Below are 17151 nucleotides of genomic sequence, written 5' to 3'. Positions count from 1 at the left end.
AGGGCTTAATTATTAGAAGTCCCCCAACGTCTCAAAATGGGTCCTCCTTGCCTTGGTCCCCCTAATTTCCTCCAGTGCATCCCCACCTCCAAGACCCTGCTCTTTGAAGCCCACCTCCTCCTCCTAAGCTCCGCCCTCATGGCTCATTAGGCCAAATCACGCCCCTACTTAAGCCCCGCCCACCAGCCCCTAGCATATAAACTCCATCTCTCTCGCAATTTCAATGCGATCTTTGTGCTTCCCTTCTTTCCTAAAGCATTCCTTTAAACCAGTGGTTTGCAGGCGCTGGCCCCAAGACCAGCAGCAGCAGCGGCGGCATCACCCGGGAAACGGTTAGAAATGGGAAGCTCAGGCCCCCTGCTCCAGAAGCTCTGAGCCAGAAACCCCGGGCGCGGGGACTTCCGGTTATAAAACACATAAGTCCCAGCGAGGTCAGGTACAGAACAGGGAACACAGTCAGTACCACCGGGATGGCTTTGTATGGTGCCAGGTGGTAACTACTTATCCTGATCACTTCATAATGTATGTAGAAATACCGCACTGCTGTTGTGCACCCGACACTACTGAGAGTATGTCAACTATGATTCTACTAAAGAATAAAAGGAAACAGGCCGAAGTCAGGACCACGGCTTCGCCGTACTTACATATTTCTGCGAACCTCACCCCTGACTCAGCCCTGCCTCCGCAGCTACGTCAGTTCTATTGCCCATCATGCTAAGGTCTCCCTTGTTAGGTAAGTCGAGGCAGGAGGGGGAAGTCCAGAGCCGATGCATGCTTCTGCAAGGTAGGTGGTGACAGAGAGGACTGGTGCCTTCCCAGACCCCTGGCCCGAGGCGAAAATTCCACACTCCCTGCCCTCGGCCCTCTCACCGCTAAACAGCCATATAGAAGTACTGATGCTTCTTTTTGGCGAGAACTTCCCTGGCTCACCCTAAAACCAGCGAATTTTGCCCAGGGGCTCAGATTAAAACCTCCCCCTTTTAATCCGCTGGACTCTCCGGCTTTTGTCTCCTGCGTGGCAAACCTCTCCTCTCTCTCTCTCTCTCTCTCTCTCTCTCTCAGGGACTCCCTCAATCCCTCCTCTAAGGTTCCCCCTGTCCCCTTGGCCTGAACAGCAATCACACCCACTCCCCCCCACACACACACACCTTGCTCTCCTAGTTTCCCCCTGAAGCCCCCCCCCCCTCTCAGCTAAACCCTAACCCTAACTCTAGATCCCTCTCACTCACTGCCCACAGCCTGAGCACCACCCCAGTTCCTAAAGCCGGCTCCTAAGCCCCACCCAGTTCTCATCGGCCTGCCCAGTCCCCACCCCTCCAGGCCACACCCCCTTACCTAGCGAAGCTGTCAGTCCTAACCACTACCATCAACTCAGTTTTCCCTTCCAAACACGGTCAGGAAAAAGAGATGGGGCGAAGTAGCCAAAACCAGTGTGGCTCAGTGGACAGTGAGTTGGCTTACGGACTGAAGGGTCCTGGGTTCGATTCTGGTCAAGGCCATGTACCTTGGTTGCAGCCACATTCCCGGTGGGGGGTGTGCAGGAGGCAGCTGGTTGCTGTTTCTCTCTCATCGATGTTTCTGACTTTCAATAACATATATTTTAAAAAAATAAAATATCAATAAAATATTGAGTGAGAGAGAGAGAGAGAGAGATGGGCAAAGTGGTGGCTGCTGAGTTTCCAGGGATCTGGCTGGACTGGGGGAGGGAGGGCCTGCAGCCTGGCCTGCGCAGAAGGTTCCATGTTTTACTGAGAGCGGATATTTAGGGGGTGCGTTGGGGTCTGCTGGCAGAGGGAGAGGCGACAAGGGCTGCTGCCAAGCCCCTTCTCTATGACTAAGTTCAAGGCGTGTGACACGGAGCCCTCCCAAGCCCCACACACTCCCCTGGGCTGCACAGGGCAGAGGGCATCTGAAGAGGGAGGAGGAACAGCCCTGGCCGGTGTGGCTCGGTGGGCTGGGTGTCGCTCCCCGCACCCAGAGGCCGCTGGTTCCATTTCCGGCCGGGCCACAGGCCTGGGTGTCGGGGTTGATCCCAGTAGGGCCGTGAAGGAGGCAGCCGACCCTGTCTCTCCCCCTCTCCCTTCCTCTAAAAGGAAAAGAGAGAAGCAGAGGGAGGCGGGCCTCGCAGCATCACTGAACACACAGGGGGAGCCAGGGGCAGCCATTTATTTCTGTGGCCCCTGCGTCCACAGGCCTGCAAGTCCGGGAGAAGGCAGCCGGAGGCGGCAGGGCCCACCGGAAGTTGAGGTCCTTGCCCGCAACCCCCTCCCGCAACAAGAATGGCACCAGACGGGCGGGTGTGCGGGCCCCACTGCCCAGGCGCAGCACCGGCTGGACCCCCAGCTCTAACCCTGGCGGGGGGTGCGGGTCAGGCCAGCTCCTTTCCCTCCGGCCCCTCTTTCTCCTCCTCCTCCTCCTCCTCTTCCTCCTCCTCCTCCACTTCGGCCCTTTCCGCGGCCAGGATGCCCTCATGGTCCCACGATAGCTCAGGCCCCAGTTCTGGGGGAGACGCGGGGGGCCCCATGGTCTCGGGGTGCTTGCGCCTGGCATGGCGCCGGAGCGAGTTGGCCTCGGTGAAGCGCATGCGGCAGATGGGGCACTGGTAGGGCCGCTCCCCGGAGTGCACGCGGTGGTGGTGCGCCAGCTCGCCCGCCTCGCGGAAACGGCGGGGGCACAGCTGGCAGCGGAAGGGCCGCAGGCCAGTGTGGATGTTGCAGTGGCGCCGCAGGTGGCTGGAGCGCTTGAAGGTCTTGCCGCAGTCCTTGCACTCGTGCGGCTTCAGCTCCGAGTGCGAGATGCTGTGGCGCTCCAGGTCCGAGAGGTAGGGGAAGGCCCGCAGGCACACGGGGCAGAAGTGCGGGGTCTTCCTGGGGCCCGAGCCCACGGGGCCGTCGGCCACGGCCCCCTCGGAGACGGTGTAGGGCACCCCCTGATCATCGATCAGCAGCAGGCCGCTGCCATCGCCCGCAGCCGCTGCCGCGGGGGCGGTCACCCCGGGCGCCAGCGGGGGCTCCTGCCCTGACTTGGGGGGGCGGCCCCGCTTGCGAGGGGGGCAGGCCTTGAGCCTCTGATTGGAGGAGGCGGGCCCTCCGGGGCGCTCCCCCGGGCAGCCCCGGGGGACGGAAGGTGGTAAGGCCAGAGGTTTCTCTTCCTCCCCGGGCAAAGGCGAAGGCAACGGGTCTGGGCTGGGGGTGTCCATGGAGCAGAGGAGGACCTGGGTCTGGGTACCGGAGCCGGGCTACGGGGAGAAAGGGGGCAGCCGTCAGTGCAGGGTAGGTCTGGGGCGCCCCGGGTTCCCTGAGACCTCGCCCATCCCCTCTGTCTGCGTCTGGAGACCCCGCATGGCTGACATTCACCGGGATACGCAGTGGTCGCCACACTGGGAGGAGGACAGGATAACTCTGTGCCAGCGGGTTGGGTCAACAGCCACTGCCCCTGCCCCATACCTGTGCCCCAGGCCTCCCTAACCCCTGCCATGGGTCACGAAGTTCAAGGTCAATTCGAGCCAAAAAAAAAAAAAAAAAATCTTCAAGGGAGGAGAGCGTCCAAGTGAGGGAACAGCCGGGTGTGTGATCCTCAGAGCAGAGCGCCCCGCCAACGCCAATACGGAGGCCGCGGGGATGTTTCTGTCCGCGCTCTTGACCGGAGGAGACCTCCCCGGTGAAGGCTGACCCCGAGCAGCGGGTGAGGAAGGAAACGCACTGGAGTCTAGTCTCCGAGGCTGGGGTTCTGGGTCTGACTCCTGAGTCTGTCACTCTGCGTGTGGCTCTGGGCCAGGCGCACACTTTCCTGAGCCCCAGTCAGGCCTTCTGCAAAGGAGGACGGAGTGCCGCCGCCCCCCGGGGCATGCCGCGAGGACGAATCACAGCGACTGCTCAGGACACGGAGCACCAAGCACCGAGCACCGAGCCCCGGGAGGCATGAGCCCTCTGAGAAGGTCACCAGCACCCTCGCTTGGCAAATGGGGAAACCCAGGCATGGCAGAGCCACGTCAGCTGCCCGAGCTCCCTCTGCTAGGAAGTGGCCGGGCCAAGGACTCGGACACCATGGCCCAGCCCGGGAGTGAGGAGAAAGGGACTTGGGGACATCATGGGGTCCTGGGACATGGACACACCAGGGCTGTCCGCTGGCACATAGGAAGGACACAATAGCAGCAGCAGCAGCAGAGCTGGGGGGTGCCCCGAAGTGGAGGGCAGAGGGTGGGGGGGAGGGGGAGAAGCACAGGTGCAGTTAGGAGCAGGTGTCACTGCGACCCCTGGGGACAGGCGCCCCGACGGCGACGGCGGGGCGACCGCTTCCCCAGAATCACACGGTGCGCTCCGGCGAGGGGAACTGGAGGACAACCGCTGCCTTTTGGGGTGGGGTGGCGTCCCGACCCTCGCCCAGCGCCAGCCCCCACCCGAGCGTGCGGGCGAGGGTGGGGGCCACGAGAGGGACGGGCGAGCCGCGGGGCCGGCCAATGAGCAGCCGGCGAGGCCGCCAGGACGGGGGTCTGCGCGCGCGCGCCCGGGCCGCGGGCTCCGCCGGGCGCACGCCGCCCCGAGCGCGGGAGCGGGAGCAGGTGTGGGGGGCGCGCTCCCGGCGCGCGCGGCCCCCTCCCCCCTCCCCGCGCTCCCGCCCCCGCCCCCCCCTCGGGTACCTCATTTGCATGCCGCCCGGGGGGCTCGCGGGAGTGCGCGCGCGGGGGGCGACCAGGCCGACGCGTGGGAAGGGGCGGGGGCGAGGGGGCCCGTCCCCGGACGGCGCGCGCGCGCCGCGGCCCCGCCCACGCAGCGGCCCGGAGGCCCCGCCCCCGCCCCCTCCCCCCGGGTCGGACCCGCGGCCGGAGGGAACAAAGGGTCGCCCACGCCCGCGCCAGGCCCTCCCGGCGCCCTCGCGGGCCCCGGGCGGGCGGCGACCCCCGCACACAGGGCAGCCAGGTAGAGACCCTCCCCGCCCGCACACGGCCCAGCCCGGGGCCCCGTGAGACGCGGGGACCCAGAGGATGAGGAGCGGGAAGATGGCTGCTCCTTCCCGCAACTAACATGGCGCCTGGCCCGCTTCAGCGCCTCCCCGCGGGCGCAGGGCCAGAGGGGGCCCGCGCTCGCCTCCCCGTCCCTCCCCACCGCGCCCGGCGGACCGGGGCCTCGTTCCCCCCGATGCACCCGGACACGTGGCCCAGGCGGGGCCGGGGCTGCACACCGGGCTCGGGCCGGCCCCGTGCGCGCCGCCACCGCCGGCGGCCCGCGCTGCCCTCAGTCTGCATGGCGCAGGGTCACCCAACCCCGCCCCTCCGCCTGCCCTCACCCAAGATGGCGCCTACCTGGCTTCCCGCCCTGCCGGCGCCGGAGAGGGACGGGGGAGCGGGCGAGGGAGAGGGGCGGGCGGCGGGCGGGGGAGTGCGGGGAGCAGGGCGCCGAGGCGGAAGTCGAGGGGCCCCCCGGGTGGAAGTGACGCTGCCCCCGCTGCCCAAAATGTCGGCGCCCAGAGGGAGGTGTAAGTAATTAAAGAGGAAAGCCCACTGACGCTCCCGGCCTCCCGGGGCCGCCCCAGGGCTCCGGAACCCGGCGCCGCCGCTGCGAGGTGCACTCACCCGGCCGGGGGGTGCTCCCGCCCCCGGACTCGCCCCCGGCCCGGGCGCCCCGGCCCCGCACCTTTTGGGGGCGGGGGGGGAGGGGCACAAAGACCAGGTCTGCGGGCCGGGGGCGTGGAGGGGACTGGGGAGGGGGGCCGGCCCGCAGGCGGCGGGGTGCGGAGGGGCGGGGCCTGATGGCGGCGGGGGCGGGGCAACGGGCCGGGAGGTGTCCTGTGGGCGGGGCTTGTGAGGGGCTCCGGTAAAGAGGCGGGGTTTTATAAAAGGGGCGTGGTTTAGTGGGCTGGTTGGAGGGTCCTGATGGGGGCTGAGTGGGAAATGAGGCTCCATGTGGAGGTGGGAGGAGCTTAGGGTCAAAGGGGCGGGGTTTGTCCCGGGGTGTGTCTTAGAGAAAGTGGGGTTTAGGAGTGCCATTTGGGGAGCCTTCGTGGAGATAGCAAGCAAAAAGTTTTAAAATAAAAAGTTTGAGTTGTTCCCCTCCCCCAGGCCCCAGGACTATTCCTCAAAGAAAAGTGGGAGGAGCTCACAGGGGAGTGGGCGGCGCTTGTCAAGGAATGGAAGAGGGTCCTGGAACAGTGGGCGGGGATATGAGGCAGTGGGCGGTGCCTGAGCGTTGGTGGGCGGGGCTTAGCCACAGTGGGCGGGGCTTAGAGGGCAATAGGAGTTTTTTGCAAAGAGGGGTTGAGACTTAAAAGCACTCAGTGGGGTAGAGGCTACTTGGAAGGATTAGGAAGTTTGGCAGATGAGAGGGAGAAGGGTTTCTAGGGGAAGTGGGTGGGGCTTAAGAAGTGGGCGTGGTCAGGGTGGGCGTGGCTCCCAGGGGACAGTGACAGGTCTGTGAGGCTCCAGAGCCCGCTGGGGGAGGACTAATGGGGAGGTGCCTCGCTCATCCACCCTCCATGTCTCCCCTGCTCCAGAGAGCCCCACGCACCACTGCCCTCAGGCCTCACCACCATGGATGATGCCCCGCTGCCCGCGCCCCCCGGCCCCGCCCCGGCCCAGGCCCAGGCCCCGGCCCCCCGCGTGCCGTTCCACTGCAGCGAGTGCGGCAAGAGCTTCCGCTACCGCTCGGACCTGCGGCGCCACTTCGCGCGCCACACAGCGCTCAAGCCCCACGCGTGCCCGCGCTGTGGCAAGGGCTTCAAGCACAGCTTCAACCTGGCCAACCACCTGCGCTCGCACACGGGCGAGCGGCCCTACCGCTGCTCCGCCTGCCCCAAGGGCTTCCGGGACTCCACCGGCCTGCTGCACCACCAGGTGAGTCCTGCGGGCTGGCCGGCTGCCTTCCTCCCGCCCCCGCCCCTTCCCGGGGCTGGGCTTGGCCTTGGAGCCCCGGCCCCACGCTGGGCACCAGAGAAAACTTTCCTTCTCTCCCTCCCTCTGGTCCAAGCGCCCTGGCCAGGCAAAACGCAGGGTTTCCTTTCAGTCCCCACTGGATCGGAGGCGAACTATTCATCCTACAAATTCCTCTTCTCATCCATCCCCTGGCCATCCTCCCCACCCCACCTCCACCTCCAACAAGGTGTAAGTGGCCAAAACACACAACAAAAGCTTCCGTTTTCATAGAAGCATAGCTTTCTTTCGATAGAGACACGCTGAGTGCGAAAGGCTGAAATAAATGGGTCATCGTCCACATAAAGCAATAGAACATTTTAATAAAAATGAATTTTTTTTCTTGAACACGAACTCACCAGACGCTGAATAGCGGCACAGATTCATAAGCATCACGCAAATAGACCTATTTTTCTTGTTCCCCGAAAGCAAAATATTTTCCCTTGTGCACACCAAACATGTTGGTACAAGACTATATTGTGGCAATTGGCTGCTAAAATATTTGCTGCCGGTGTTAGTGGAGAGAAATGGTGTGCATGCGTGTAAGGGACGTGAATGCCACACGACGATAGTCATCAGTCATCAGTGAACATTGTGGTTCAATATTAATAACGACAGGCCCACCAAAACCGGTTTGGCTCAGTGGATAGAGCGTCGGCCTGCGGACTGAAAGGTCCCAGGTTTGATTCCGGTCAAGGGCATGTACCTTGGTTGCAGGCACATCCCCAGTAGGGGGTGTGCAAGGGGCAGCTGATCGATGCTTCTCTCTCATCGATGTTTCTAACTCTCCATCCCTCTCTCTTCCTCTCTGTAAAAATTCAATAAAATATATTTTAAAAAATAAAATAAAATAACGACAGGCCCGGTGCACGGAATTTGTGCCCTCGGAGGGGGGTCCCTCAGCCTGGCCTACGCTTTCGCACAATCAGGGAGCCCTCAGGGGATGTCCGACTGATGGTTTGGGCCTGCTCCCGGGAGCCCTACTGCGGAGGTTTGAGGGTCCCACCGCGGCTGTGCTCAACAGACACGACCCCAGCTTCCACCTGAGCAGCGCTCTCCCTGTGGGAGCACACTGAGCACCAGGGGGCAGCTCCTGTGTTGAGCATCTGCCCCCTGGTGGTCAGGGCATGTCATAGCAACCAGTTCTGCTGTTTGGTCGATTTGCATATTAGCCTTTTATTACCGTACATAGGATGATGTATAACAGGATATTGTAAAAATTGTTATGAAATTGAAAATATATATATTTCCCCATTGATTTCAGAGAGGAAGGGAGAGGGAAAGATAGAAATGTCGATGAGAGAACCATTGATCGGCTGCCTCCTGCACCCCTACAATCTGAGCATGTGCCCTTGGCCAGAATCGAACCTAGTATCCTTCCGTCCACAGGCCAACGCTCTACCCACTGACCCAAACTTGTTAGGGCCGAAATTTTTATTAAAATGTTTCTGACGTTGACTGGGCTGCAACAATATTGGTTGTGGGCTGTGTGTGGCCCACAGACTGTGAATTTGACATGCTTGTCCTAGAGCAGTGGTCGTCAAACTGCGGCTCTCGAGCCACATGCGCCTCAAGAGCTGCTGTTTGCCGCTCTGTTGACTAATGAGTTTGCCGACCACTGGGATAAGGGCTTAATCACAAAGAACAGCAACAGCCTGTAAATATTGGAATCGAGGGTCTAGGTCAGCGGTCGACAAACTCATTAGTCAACAGAGCAGCAAACCGAGGCTCTCGAGGCGCATGTGGCTAGTGAGCCTCAGTTTGCCGACAACTTGTGCACCATTTCAGCGTGGAAGGCGGAGCTGGGATTTGAACCCGGGCTCGGCAGTGCTCAGCTTCCCGGTGGGTGCGCAGCCTCTCCCCCAGGATGGGAGGCTGGTGGGAGCTCAGTAAGAGGTGGGGGCCCTGGAAAGGAGCTTTACCCCAGCATTAGGGAGCAGCACCCCGCAAAGGTCCGAGGCTTTTCCATCTGAGAAGCATTCACACCTGGAGAGAAGGTTTGTGAGTTAAGGCAACTGCCAGCAATTCCCGGAAGCACAAGCTCAGCGGCTGAGAAAAGGCTCCAGGGAGCGTCAGTTTCGCATCTTGTTACAATCAAAAGAGAAGGCAGGCCCTAACCGGTGTGGCTCAGTAGATAGAGCGTCGGTCTGCGGACTGAAAGGTCCCAGGTTCGATTCCGGTCAGGGGCATGCACCTGGTTTCGGGCACATCCCCAGTGGGGGGTGTGCAGGAGGCAGCTGGTTGATGTTCTCTCTCATCGATGTTTCTAGCTCTCTATCCCTCTACCTTCCTCTCTGTAAAAATAATAATAATAATAAGATATAATTTTAAAAAAAGAGAGAGAGAGAAGGCAGGCCCTAGCCAGTTTTGCTCAGTGGATAGAGCATCCATCCACCTCTAAGTGTGTACGGCCTCCATCCAGGCCTCTGAGTGTGTGAAGCCACCAGGCAGGCCTTTGCCGGGCGGCCTTGTGGGGTTTAGGGTTTGTATACGGCCCCTTTCCCCCCACAGGCTGGAGGGACAGAGGCCAGGGAAGCCAGGGGCCACCCCCCTCCGGGTCCGGGGTCTGCCTGGCCGGCTGGACCCCCGGCCCTGACCCCGCGCCCCCTCTCCGCCCTCCAGGTCGTGCACACCGGAGAGAAGCCCTACTGCTGCCTGGTCTGCGAGCTCCGCTTCTCCTCCCGCTCCAGCCTGGGCCGCCACCTCAAGCGCCAGCACCGCGGGGTGCTCCCGGCCCCGCTGCAGCCCGGCCTCCCGGGCCCCGGCCTGCCCGCCCTGGGCGCGCCCTGCGCCGCCTGCTGCAACGTGGGGCCCTGCTCCGTGTGCGGGGGCGCGGGCGGCGGGGAGGCCGCGGACGGCGTGGGCGCGGGCGGCTGGGGCCTGGCCGAGGCGGCGGCGGCCGCGGCGGCCTCGCTGCCCCCGTTCGCGTGCGGGGCGTGCGCGCGGCGCTTCGACCACGGCCGCGAGCTGGCGGCGCACTGGGCGGCGCACACCGACGTGAAGCCCTTCAAGTGCCCGCGCTGCGAGCGTGACTTCAACGCGCCGGCGCTGCTGGAGCGGCACAAGCTCACGCACGATCTGCAGGGCCCGGGCGCGCCCCCCGCGCAGGCCTGGGCCGCGGCGGCGGCGGGGGCTGCGGGGCCCCCCGGCGAGGGGCGCGCGGAGGCCGGGGGCGCGCGGCCGGCCTGGGACGGCGGGCTGCTCCTGGGCGGCGATCTGGGGGGACTGCACCCCGGGGAGGGCGGCGGGGAGGCCCCCGCGCCGGCGGAGCCCTCGGAGGACACCCTGTACCAGTGCGACTGCGGGACCTTCTTCGCCTCGGCCGCCGCGCTGGCCGGCCACCTGGACGCGCACTCGGGCCCGGCCACCTACGGCTGCGGCCACTGCGGGGCGCTGTACGCGGCGCTGGCGGCCCTGGAGGAGCACCGGCGGGCCAGCCACGGCGAGGGCGAGGGCGAGGGCGGCGGGGCGGGGGCGGGGGCCGGGGCCGGGGCCTCCGAGGGGGACCCCGCGCCCCCCGGGGAGCCCGCGGCCGGCCCCGCGCGCAGCAGCAAGAAGATCTTCGGCTGCTCCGAGTGCGAGAAGCTGTTCCGCTCGCCGCGCGACCTGGAGCGCCACGTGCTGGTGCACACGGGCGAGAAGCCGTTCCCGTGCCTCGAGTGCGGCAAGTTCTTCCGCCACGAGTGCTACCTCAAGCGCCACCGGCTGCTGCACGGCGCCGAGCGGCCCTTCCCCTGCCACGTGTGCGGCAAGGGCTTCATCACGCTCAGCAACCTGTCCCGCCACCTGAAGCTGCACCGCGGCATGGACTGACCGCCCCGGCGGGGCCGGACTCGGGGTCCCCGGGGGGCGAGGGGGGCCCCCAAACCCAGACAAAGGGGGGCCCCTGGCTGGAGAGAGAGATGGAGCCACCAGAAACCCTTATAGGCCCCGAGCTGGGGGGGGAGGGGGTGTCTATGGGGATCCCTGAGCTTGGGGACCGACCTCCCTGGAATCCGATAGCTGGGCACCCCCAAATCAACCGGGCTGGGGAGACCTAGGAATGAGAGCTGGGCCTCCACACGGACTTGGCACCTCGAGGGCCCGGATAAGAGATGGGCACCCCCTCTCCCCAAGGGAAACCTGCCCCCTTCCCTGAGAGCCATCATTCCCAAAGACCTTGGTCTGGAGAATGTGGGGGTGATGGGGGGACCGTGCCCCTGGAATCTCTCCCTGGGTCCCTCCAAATGCACCCCCCCACACACACACACAAACACACAATCACCGGTGCCCCAGGTGACGGATCGAGCCAGGACCTGCCTTTCCCCGTTGCATTCCCATCCGACTGCGGAATGGGCCAGCCCTCGTGGTCTCCCCTAGCCCCCCAACACTAGACTAGGCCGGTTGGGCATCCCCCCTCCCGCCCAGTAGGATGGACTGGGCCCGAAGCGCAGCCTCCTGTCCGCTGGAACGGGCTGGCCCTGCTGTGGCCCGCGCCCCCCCTTCACAGGGAACCCCGCAGACACGGCCCCCCCTCTTCTGCGTCATTCCCATCCCGCCAGCTCCCCCGAGCGGGGCCGGCGGACCCCGGGGTCTCCTCCCACTTCGTTCTGGCACTGTTGGTCTTCCCATCTCTGTCGGTGTGTCTGTCTGTCTCTGTGTGCCTCCCGACCCCAAGGGGAAGGGGGGGCTGGCCAGGGGGTGCTCCCCATGAGCCTCAACCTCACCCCCTCCTCCCAGTCCTCTGTGTCTCCAAGACCCCAATAAACCTCGTCCTCCTGTCTGTCCGCGCTGCTTCATTGTCTGAGCCTTGGCTCCAGGGCGTGGGGTTTCTCCCCGCTGACTTAGACCAGGCCCCTCAGCGCGGAGGGGTGTGGAGTGCTTGGTTCTGTCAATTACAAGGAACCCTGCTACCCCTCAAACATGATGTTCCTCCACAGATGGACACGCCCCCCCCCCTTTTTAAATATATTTTTATTGATTTCAGAGAGGGAGAGAGAGAGAAACATAAATGATGAGAATCATTGATTGGCTGCCTCCTGCATGATTGGGGGGTCGAGCCTGCAACCCAGGCGTGTGTCCTTGACCGGAATCGAACCCGGGACTTTTCAGTCTGCATCAGACTGATGCTCTATCCACTTAGCCAAACCGGCCCTTTGAAGCCATCAATCCCGTAGGCCAGTGTTTCCCAAACTTCTCTCATGCTGAGAATCCCCTGGTGGAGTTGTTAAACCACAGACTCCTGAATCCCAACTAAGAAGTGCTAAACTAGAATTTTGGGGAACATATAGGTAAAAGTGTATACTAAGACAGAGCACTAAGTTAAGTATACACTTTTACCTATATGTTCCAAAAATTCTAGTTTAGCACTTCTCAGTTGGGATTCAGGAATCTGTAGTTTAACAACTCCACCAGGGGATTCTCATCATGAGAGAAGTTTGGGAAACACTGCCATAGGACATGCCCCCTGAGGCCCAAACTGTCACCCTGGGGATGTGTCCCTTCCAGGAGGTGAGGCCCCGGCCCCTTACGCCCCGTTAGCATCTCAGACGCTTCCTCCACCTCAGGTGAGGATCCATCTCTCTGAAAGGGTGGCCCTTCGGCCAGCCTCCTGGTGTGAGGGTGGTACCCTCCTGTCCCGGACGCCCACTGCATGCCAGGCCCTGTGACCCCTCCGGGGACCCAACAGTGAACTCAACAACCCGTGGGCTTGATGGTTTAGCCCGTGGTCGGCAAACGGCGGCTCAAGAGCCACACGTGGTTCTTTGACCCCTTGAGCCCGGCTCTCCCACAAAACACCTCGGCCTGGGTGAGTCTATGTTGAAGTGGCATTAGAAGGCGTTTAAGTTTTAGCCGGGACTGGTTTGGCTCAATGGATAGAGCGTTGGCTTGGGGACTGAAGGGTCCCGGGTTCGATTCCAGTCAAGGGCATGTACCTTGGTTGCGGGCATATCCCCGGTAGGGGGTGTGCAAGAGGCAGCTGATCGATGACTCTCTCATCGATGTCTCTAACTCTCTCTCTCCCTTCCTCTCTGGATAAAATCAATAATATATATATATATATATATATATATATATATATATATATATATTTTTTTTTTTTTTTTTAAAGAAGAAGACGTTTAAGTTTTAAAAAAGTTGGCTCTCCAAAGACATGTCAATCGTTGTGATGTCGCCATTCGGCTCTGTTGACTAAGGAGTTTGCCGACCAGGGGTCTAGAGCGGGGCAGGTGTAGGAAAGAGTGGGAAAGGGGGAGGGCACGTCCAGAGAGCGGTGAGCACTCTGAAGGACATGCGGGAGGTGGCTGGGGTGAGCGGGCGTCCCTACAGAGGTGGCGTCTGAGCTGAGGCCAGAGGGTGAGGAGGGAGCGGCCAGGAGAATGCTGGTGGGCCCAGGAGGGGCCGGAGCCCAGAGGAGGGAGCGGGGAGAAAGGAGAGGAGGTAAGCCGGGGTCTGGCCACACCGAGGCCGGTGGGCAAAGGTGGGCATAGGACTTCCTGCTGGAGGATGGCGAGCAAGATGCTGAGTGAGGTGACCGCTCCTGCGCTTTTTAAAAATATATATTGTTTTGATTTTTTTAAATATTTTTTATTGATTTTTTACAGAGAGAGAGAGGGATAGAGTTAGAAACATCGATGAGAATCATCGATCAGCTGCCTCTTGCACATCCCCTACTGGGTTGTGCCCGCAACCAAGGTACATGCCCTTGACTGGAACCGAAACTGGGACCCTTCAGTCCGCAGGCCGATGCTCCATCCACTGAGCCACACCGGTTAGGGCTTGATTGATTTCAGAGAGGAAGGGAGAGAGAGAGAGAGAGAGAGAGAGAGAGAGAGAGAGAGAGAGAGAGAGAGAGAGAGAGAGAGAGAGAAGCATCAATGATGAGATAGAGTCATGGATCGGCTGCCTCCCTCTCGCCCCACACTGGGGGTCAAGTCTGCAACGCAAGCATGTGCCCATGACCGGGAATCGAACTGTGACCTCCTGGTTCATAGGTCGATGCTCAATCACTGAGCCAGGCCAGCCGGGCAGGGGAGTAAGGGAAATGGGGAAGGGCACCCCGGGCAGATGGAATGGCCCAAGCGAAGGCCCTGCGGCCGGAAAGAACAAAGAGGGGGAGTGGCTGGAGCAGAAGGAAGCGGAGGGAGAGAGGCAGCTGCGTGAGGGGGAGAGGACAGGACAAGGAGTGCCCCCACCAGGGTGTCCAGGCAGGAGTGATGAGGTGTGACCTCTGGGCGCCTCTGAATGCACGGGAAAGGAGAGAGCCAATGAGGAGGCAGTTCCAGTGGGACTGGCACCCGTCTGAGCCAATCAGCGCCCGCCCTGCCCGGAGCCTGGTTCCCAGCGCAGGCCGGCCCCTCGCTCACCTGGACTCGCGCCCCGCCTCCTGCCTGCTCCCCCTGGGCCTCCCCAGCTTCCGGCCGGGCCTCCCCGTGGGTCCCACAGGAATTTCTTCAGAGCACTAACCGGCTCATGTGACTCCCAGCTTTAAACCCTGTCAATGGCTTCCCAGGGCGCGGAATGCGCCAGCAGCCAGCCTGGACCAGGGGGCCGGGCACAGCCGCAGTCCTGGCCTCTGTGCCACCCAAACCCAAGGCCTCGGGTTCCCCCAGCACACACACACTCAAACACACACACACACACACACACACACTCAAACACACACATGCACAAATGGACGCTCGCGCACGCACACACACTCACAAACACACAAACATAAACACACACATACACTCACCCACATACACACAAACACACATGTACACTCACACACATACACAAACATACATACATAAACACACATATACAAACACACATACATAAACATACATACACACACACCATGCCTGACATTCCCTTTCCCCTGCCACCTCCACTCCTGAATTTGTTTCCCACCATCAGTAAGCCTTTAACAATGGGAGGACAGGCCTAGCCAGTGGGGCTCAGTGGACAGAGCATCGGCCTGCGGACTGAAGGGTCCCAGGTTTGATTCCGGTCAAAGGGCATGTACCTTGGTTGTGGGCACATCCCGGAGGGGGGGGGGGGAGGTGCAGGAGGCAGCTGATGGCTGTTTTTCTCTCATCAATGTTTCTAACTCTCTCTCCCTCTCCCTTCCTCTCTGTACAAAATCAATAAAATATATTTTAAAAAATAAAACTGCCCTTCAAACAAAAACATAAGGACGGAAACCACAACAGCGCTATTTACAATGGCCTAAAGGTAGAAACAGCCCAATGCCCACCCAACCAATGAACAGACAGCAAGTAGCATGCCCAACGGAATAGTATTGGAATAATAGTAATGGAATAATAGTAATGGAATAATAGTAATGGAATAATAGTAATGGAATAATAGTATTGGAATAATAGTAATGGAATAGTATTGGAATAGTATTGGAATAATAGTAATGAAATAGAATTGGAATAATAGTAATGGAATAATATTGGAGTAGTATTGGAATAATATTCAGGGGGGGTGGGGAAGGGAGGGATGAGCCCTAGCCAGTTTGGCTCAGTGGATAGAGAGTCGGCCTGTGGATTGAAGGGGTCCCAGGTTCGATTCTGGCTAAGGGCACATGCCTGTGTTGTGGGCTCAATTCCCAGAGTAGCTCATGCAGGAGGCAGCTAATCAATGATTCTCTCTTATCATTGGTGTTTCTATCTCTCTCTTTCCCTCCCTCTCCCTTCCTCTCTGAAATCAATAAAAATAAAACAGAGGGATGAGTCATTCACACAGGCCACACCATGGATGGGTCTTGGCAATGTGATGCCGAGTGAAAGGCTGGCGGTAAAGACCCCGTATGTTCCATCCACTGGTGTGAAATGCCCAGTGGGCAAGCCCACTGAGCCGGGGGCTGGCTCCTGGATGCCAGGGCGGGAGGGGGAGGGAGGGGAGTGGCAGCGCAGGGGCGATGATGGATTTTGTAGCTAGCGAGTGGGCCTGTGGGAGGCCGCTGCACAGACAGGAGCAGAGCCAGGTACTGAAGGTCACCGAGGCGGGAAGCCCTGGGTGCCTGGCAACGGGCACAACAAGAACCTTGCCCCCAGCGTGACCTCTCCTCCCCCGCACTTCGCTGGCGTGTAGTCCAAACCCGCCCTGCCCGCTCTGCCCCTGGCATGCTGCTAGCTCTGTAGGTTTGAGCCCCTAGACCAGGGTCGGCAAACTGCAGCTCTCGAGCCACAGGCGGCTCTTTGGCTCCTGGAGGGTGGCTCTCCCACAAAATACCACGGCCTGGGCGAGTCTGTGTTGAAGAAGTGGCATTAGAAGAAGTTTAAGTTTAAACAATGTGGCTCTCCAAAGGAATTTCAGTCGTTGTACTGTTGATATTTGGCTCTGTGGACGAATGAGTTTGCCGACCACTGGGCTAGATGGGGAATGAATGAAGGGGGGCGGGGGCTGGAGGACAGCCCTTAAGCATTGAGCCCCCCAGAACAAGAGGTTCTTTCTTTTACATTTTAAAAATATATATCATTTATTTATTTTAAAATATATGTTTTATGGATTTTTTACAGAGAGGAAGGGAAAGAGAGTTAGAAACAATGATGAGAGAGAAACATGGATCAGCTGCCTCCTGCACACCTCCCACTGGGGATGTGCCCGCAACCAAGGTACATGCCCTTGCCCGGAATCGAACCTGGGACCCTTGCGTCCACAGGCCAATGCTCCATCCACTGAACCAAACGGGCTTGGGCTACGGTGGCTTTTCTGCTCAACCTTAGGGACCCTACACATGGCTCTGCTGGGGCGTCCCCACCAGCTCCTCCTCCCTATTCCTAACCCTGGGCGTTTACCCTGCAGGTTTCAGCCGAAAGGCAGCTGCCGCCTCCAGGAAGTCCTCAGGGATTCCTCTCTGGGAGGGAGACTGGCTCTGTGTCCGCCGCCTCCTCCTCCTCCTCCTCCTTCTCCTCCTCCTCCTCCTCCTCCTCTGCCAGGTGAGCTCCCTGCAGACAGGGCCCCGGGCCTCTGCCGCTCCAGCACCAAGGACAGATCCAGCCCACAGTAGGTGCTCAGGACACACCTGGTGGCTTCGGGTCACGGGAATACAGGCAGCAACATACGTGCACAGCCGCCTGTGGCCTATACAGTAGATGCTCAGCTAACACGGATTGCTCAGGACTGAGTGGATCTGCCCGGCTTCTCACCAGGGGGAAACTGAGGCTTGGAGAAGAGAAGCCCTTGCTGGGGAAGGCTGGAGTCAGGTTCTAGTCCAGGGTGTCCAAGCCTCTGTCAGTCCTTCATTCATCCCCCCCCCCCCTGCACCCCCTCCC

General features: G+C 60.9%; 2 protein-coding genes across 7 annotated transcripts; one reads left to right on the top strand and one right to left on the bottom strand.

The window, feature by feature from the left end:
- Positions 1-2150: 2150 nt before the first annotated feature.
- On the bottom strand, positions 2151-5704 carry ZNF524 (zinc finger protein 524). 6 transcript variants are annotated; one of them, XM_084906500.1, is made up of 2 exons: positions 5573-5704; positions 2151-3238 (listed from the first exon to the last, which is right to left on the bottom strand). In XM_084906500.1, the coding sequence occupies exon 2, from the start codon at positions 3197-3199 to the stop codon at positions 2369-2371; it is 831 nt and encodes a 276-aa protein (XP_084762626.1). In that variant the 5' UTR covers positions 3200-3238; positions 5573-5704; the 3' UTR covers positions 2151-2368. The 6 variants fall into 6 exon arrangements, with proteins under 6 accessions (XP_084762626.1, XP_084762628.1, XP_084762624.1 ...); XM_084906502.1 differs by lacking the exon at positions 5573-5704 and adding an exon at positions 5303-5406; XM_084906498.1 differs by lacking the exon at positions 5573-5704 and adding an exon at positions 4640-5173.
- On the top strand, positions 5344-11666 carry FIZ1 (FLT3 interacting zinc finger 1). The gene is made up of 3 exons (XM_084906419.1): positions 5344-5475; positions 6490-6829; positions 9527-11666. Exons 2-3 carry the CDS (start codon positions 6527-6529, stop codon positions 10715-10717), a joined length of 1494 nt encoding a protein of 497 aa, XP_084762545.1. The 5' UTR covers positions 5344-5475; positions 6490-6526; the 3' UTR covers positions 10718-11666.
- Positions 11667-17151: the final 5485 nt, after the last annotated feature.

Source organism: Pipistrellus hanaki (genome assembly GCF_964339955.1).
Source record: "Pipistrellus hanaki genome assembly, chromosome: 15".
Classification (NCBI taxonomy): domain Eukaryota; kingdom Metazoa; phylum Chordata; class Mammalia; order Chiroptera; family Vespertilionidae; genus Pipistrellus; species Pipistrellus hanaki.
The sequence above is the reverse complement of the archived record's forward strand: the minus strand, read 5'-3'. Positions and strand labels throughout refer to the sequence as shown.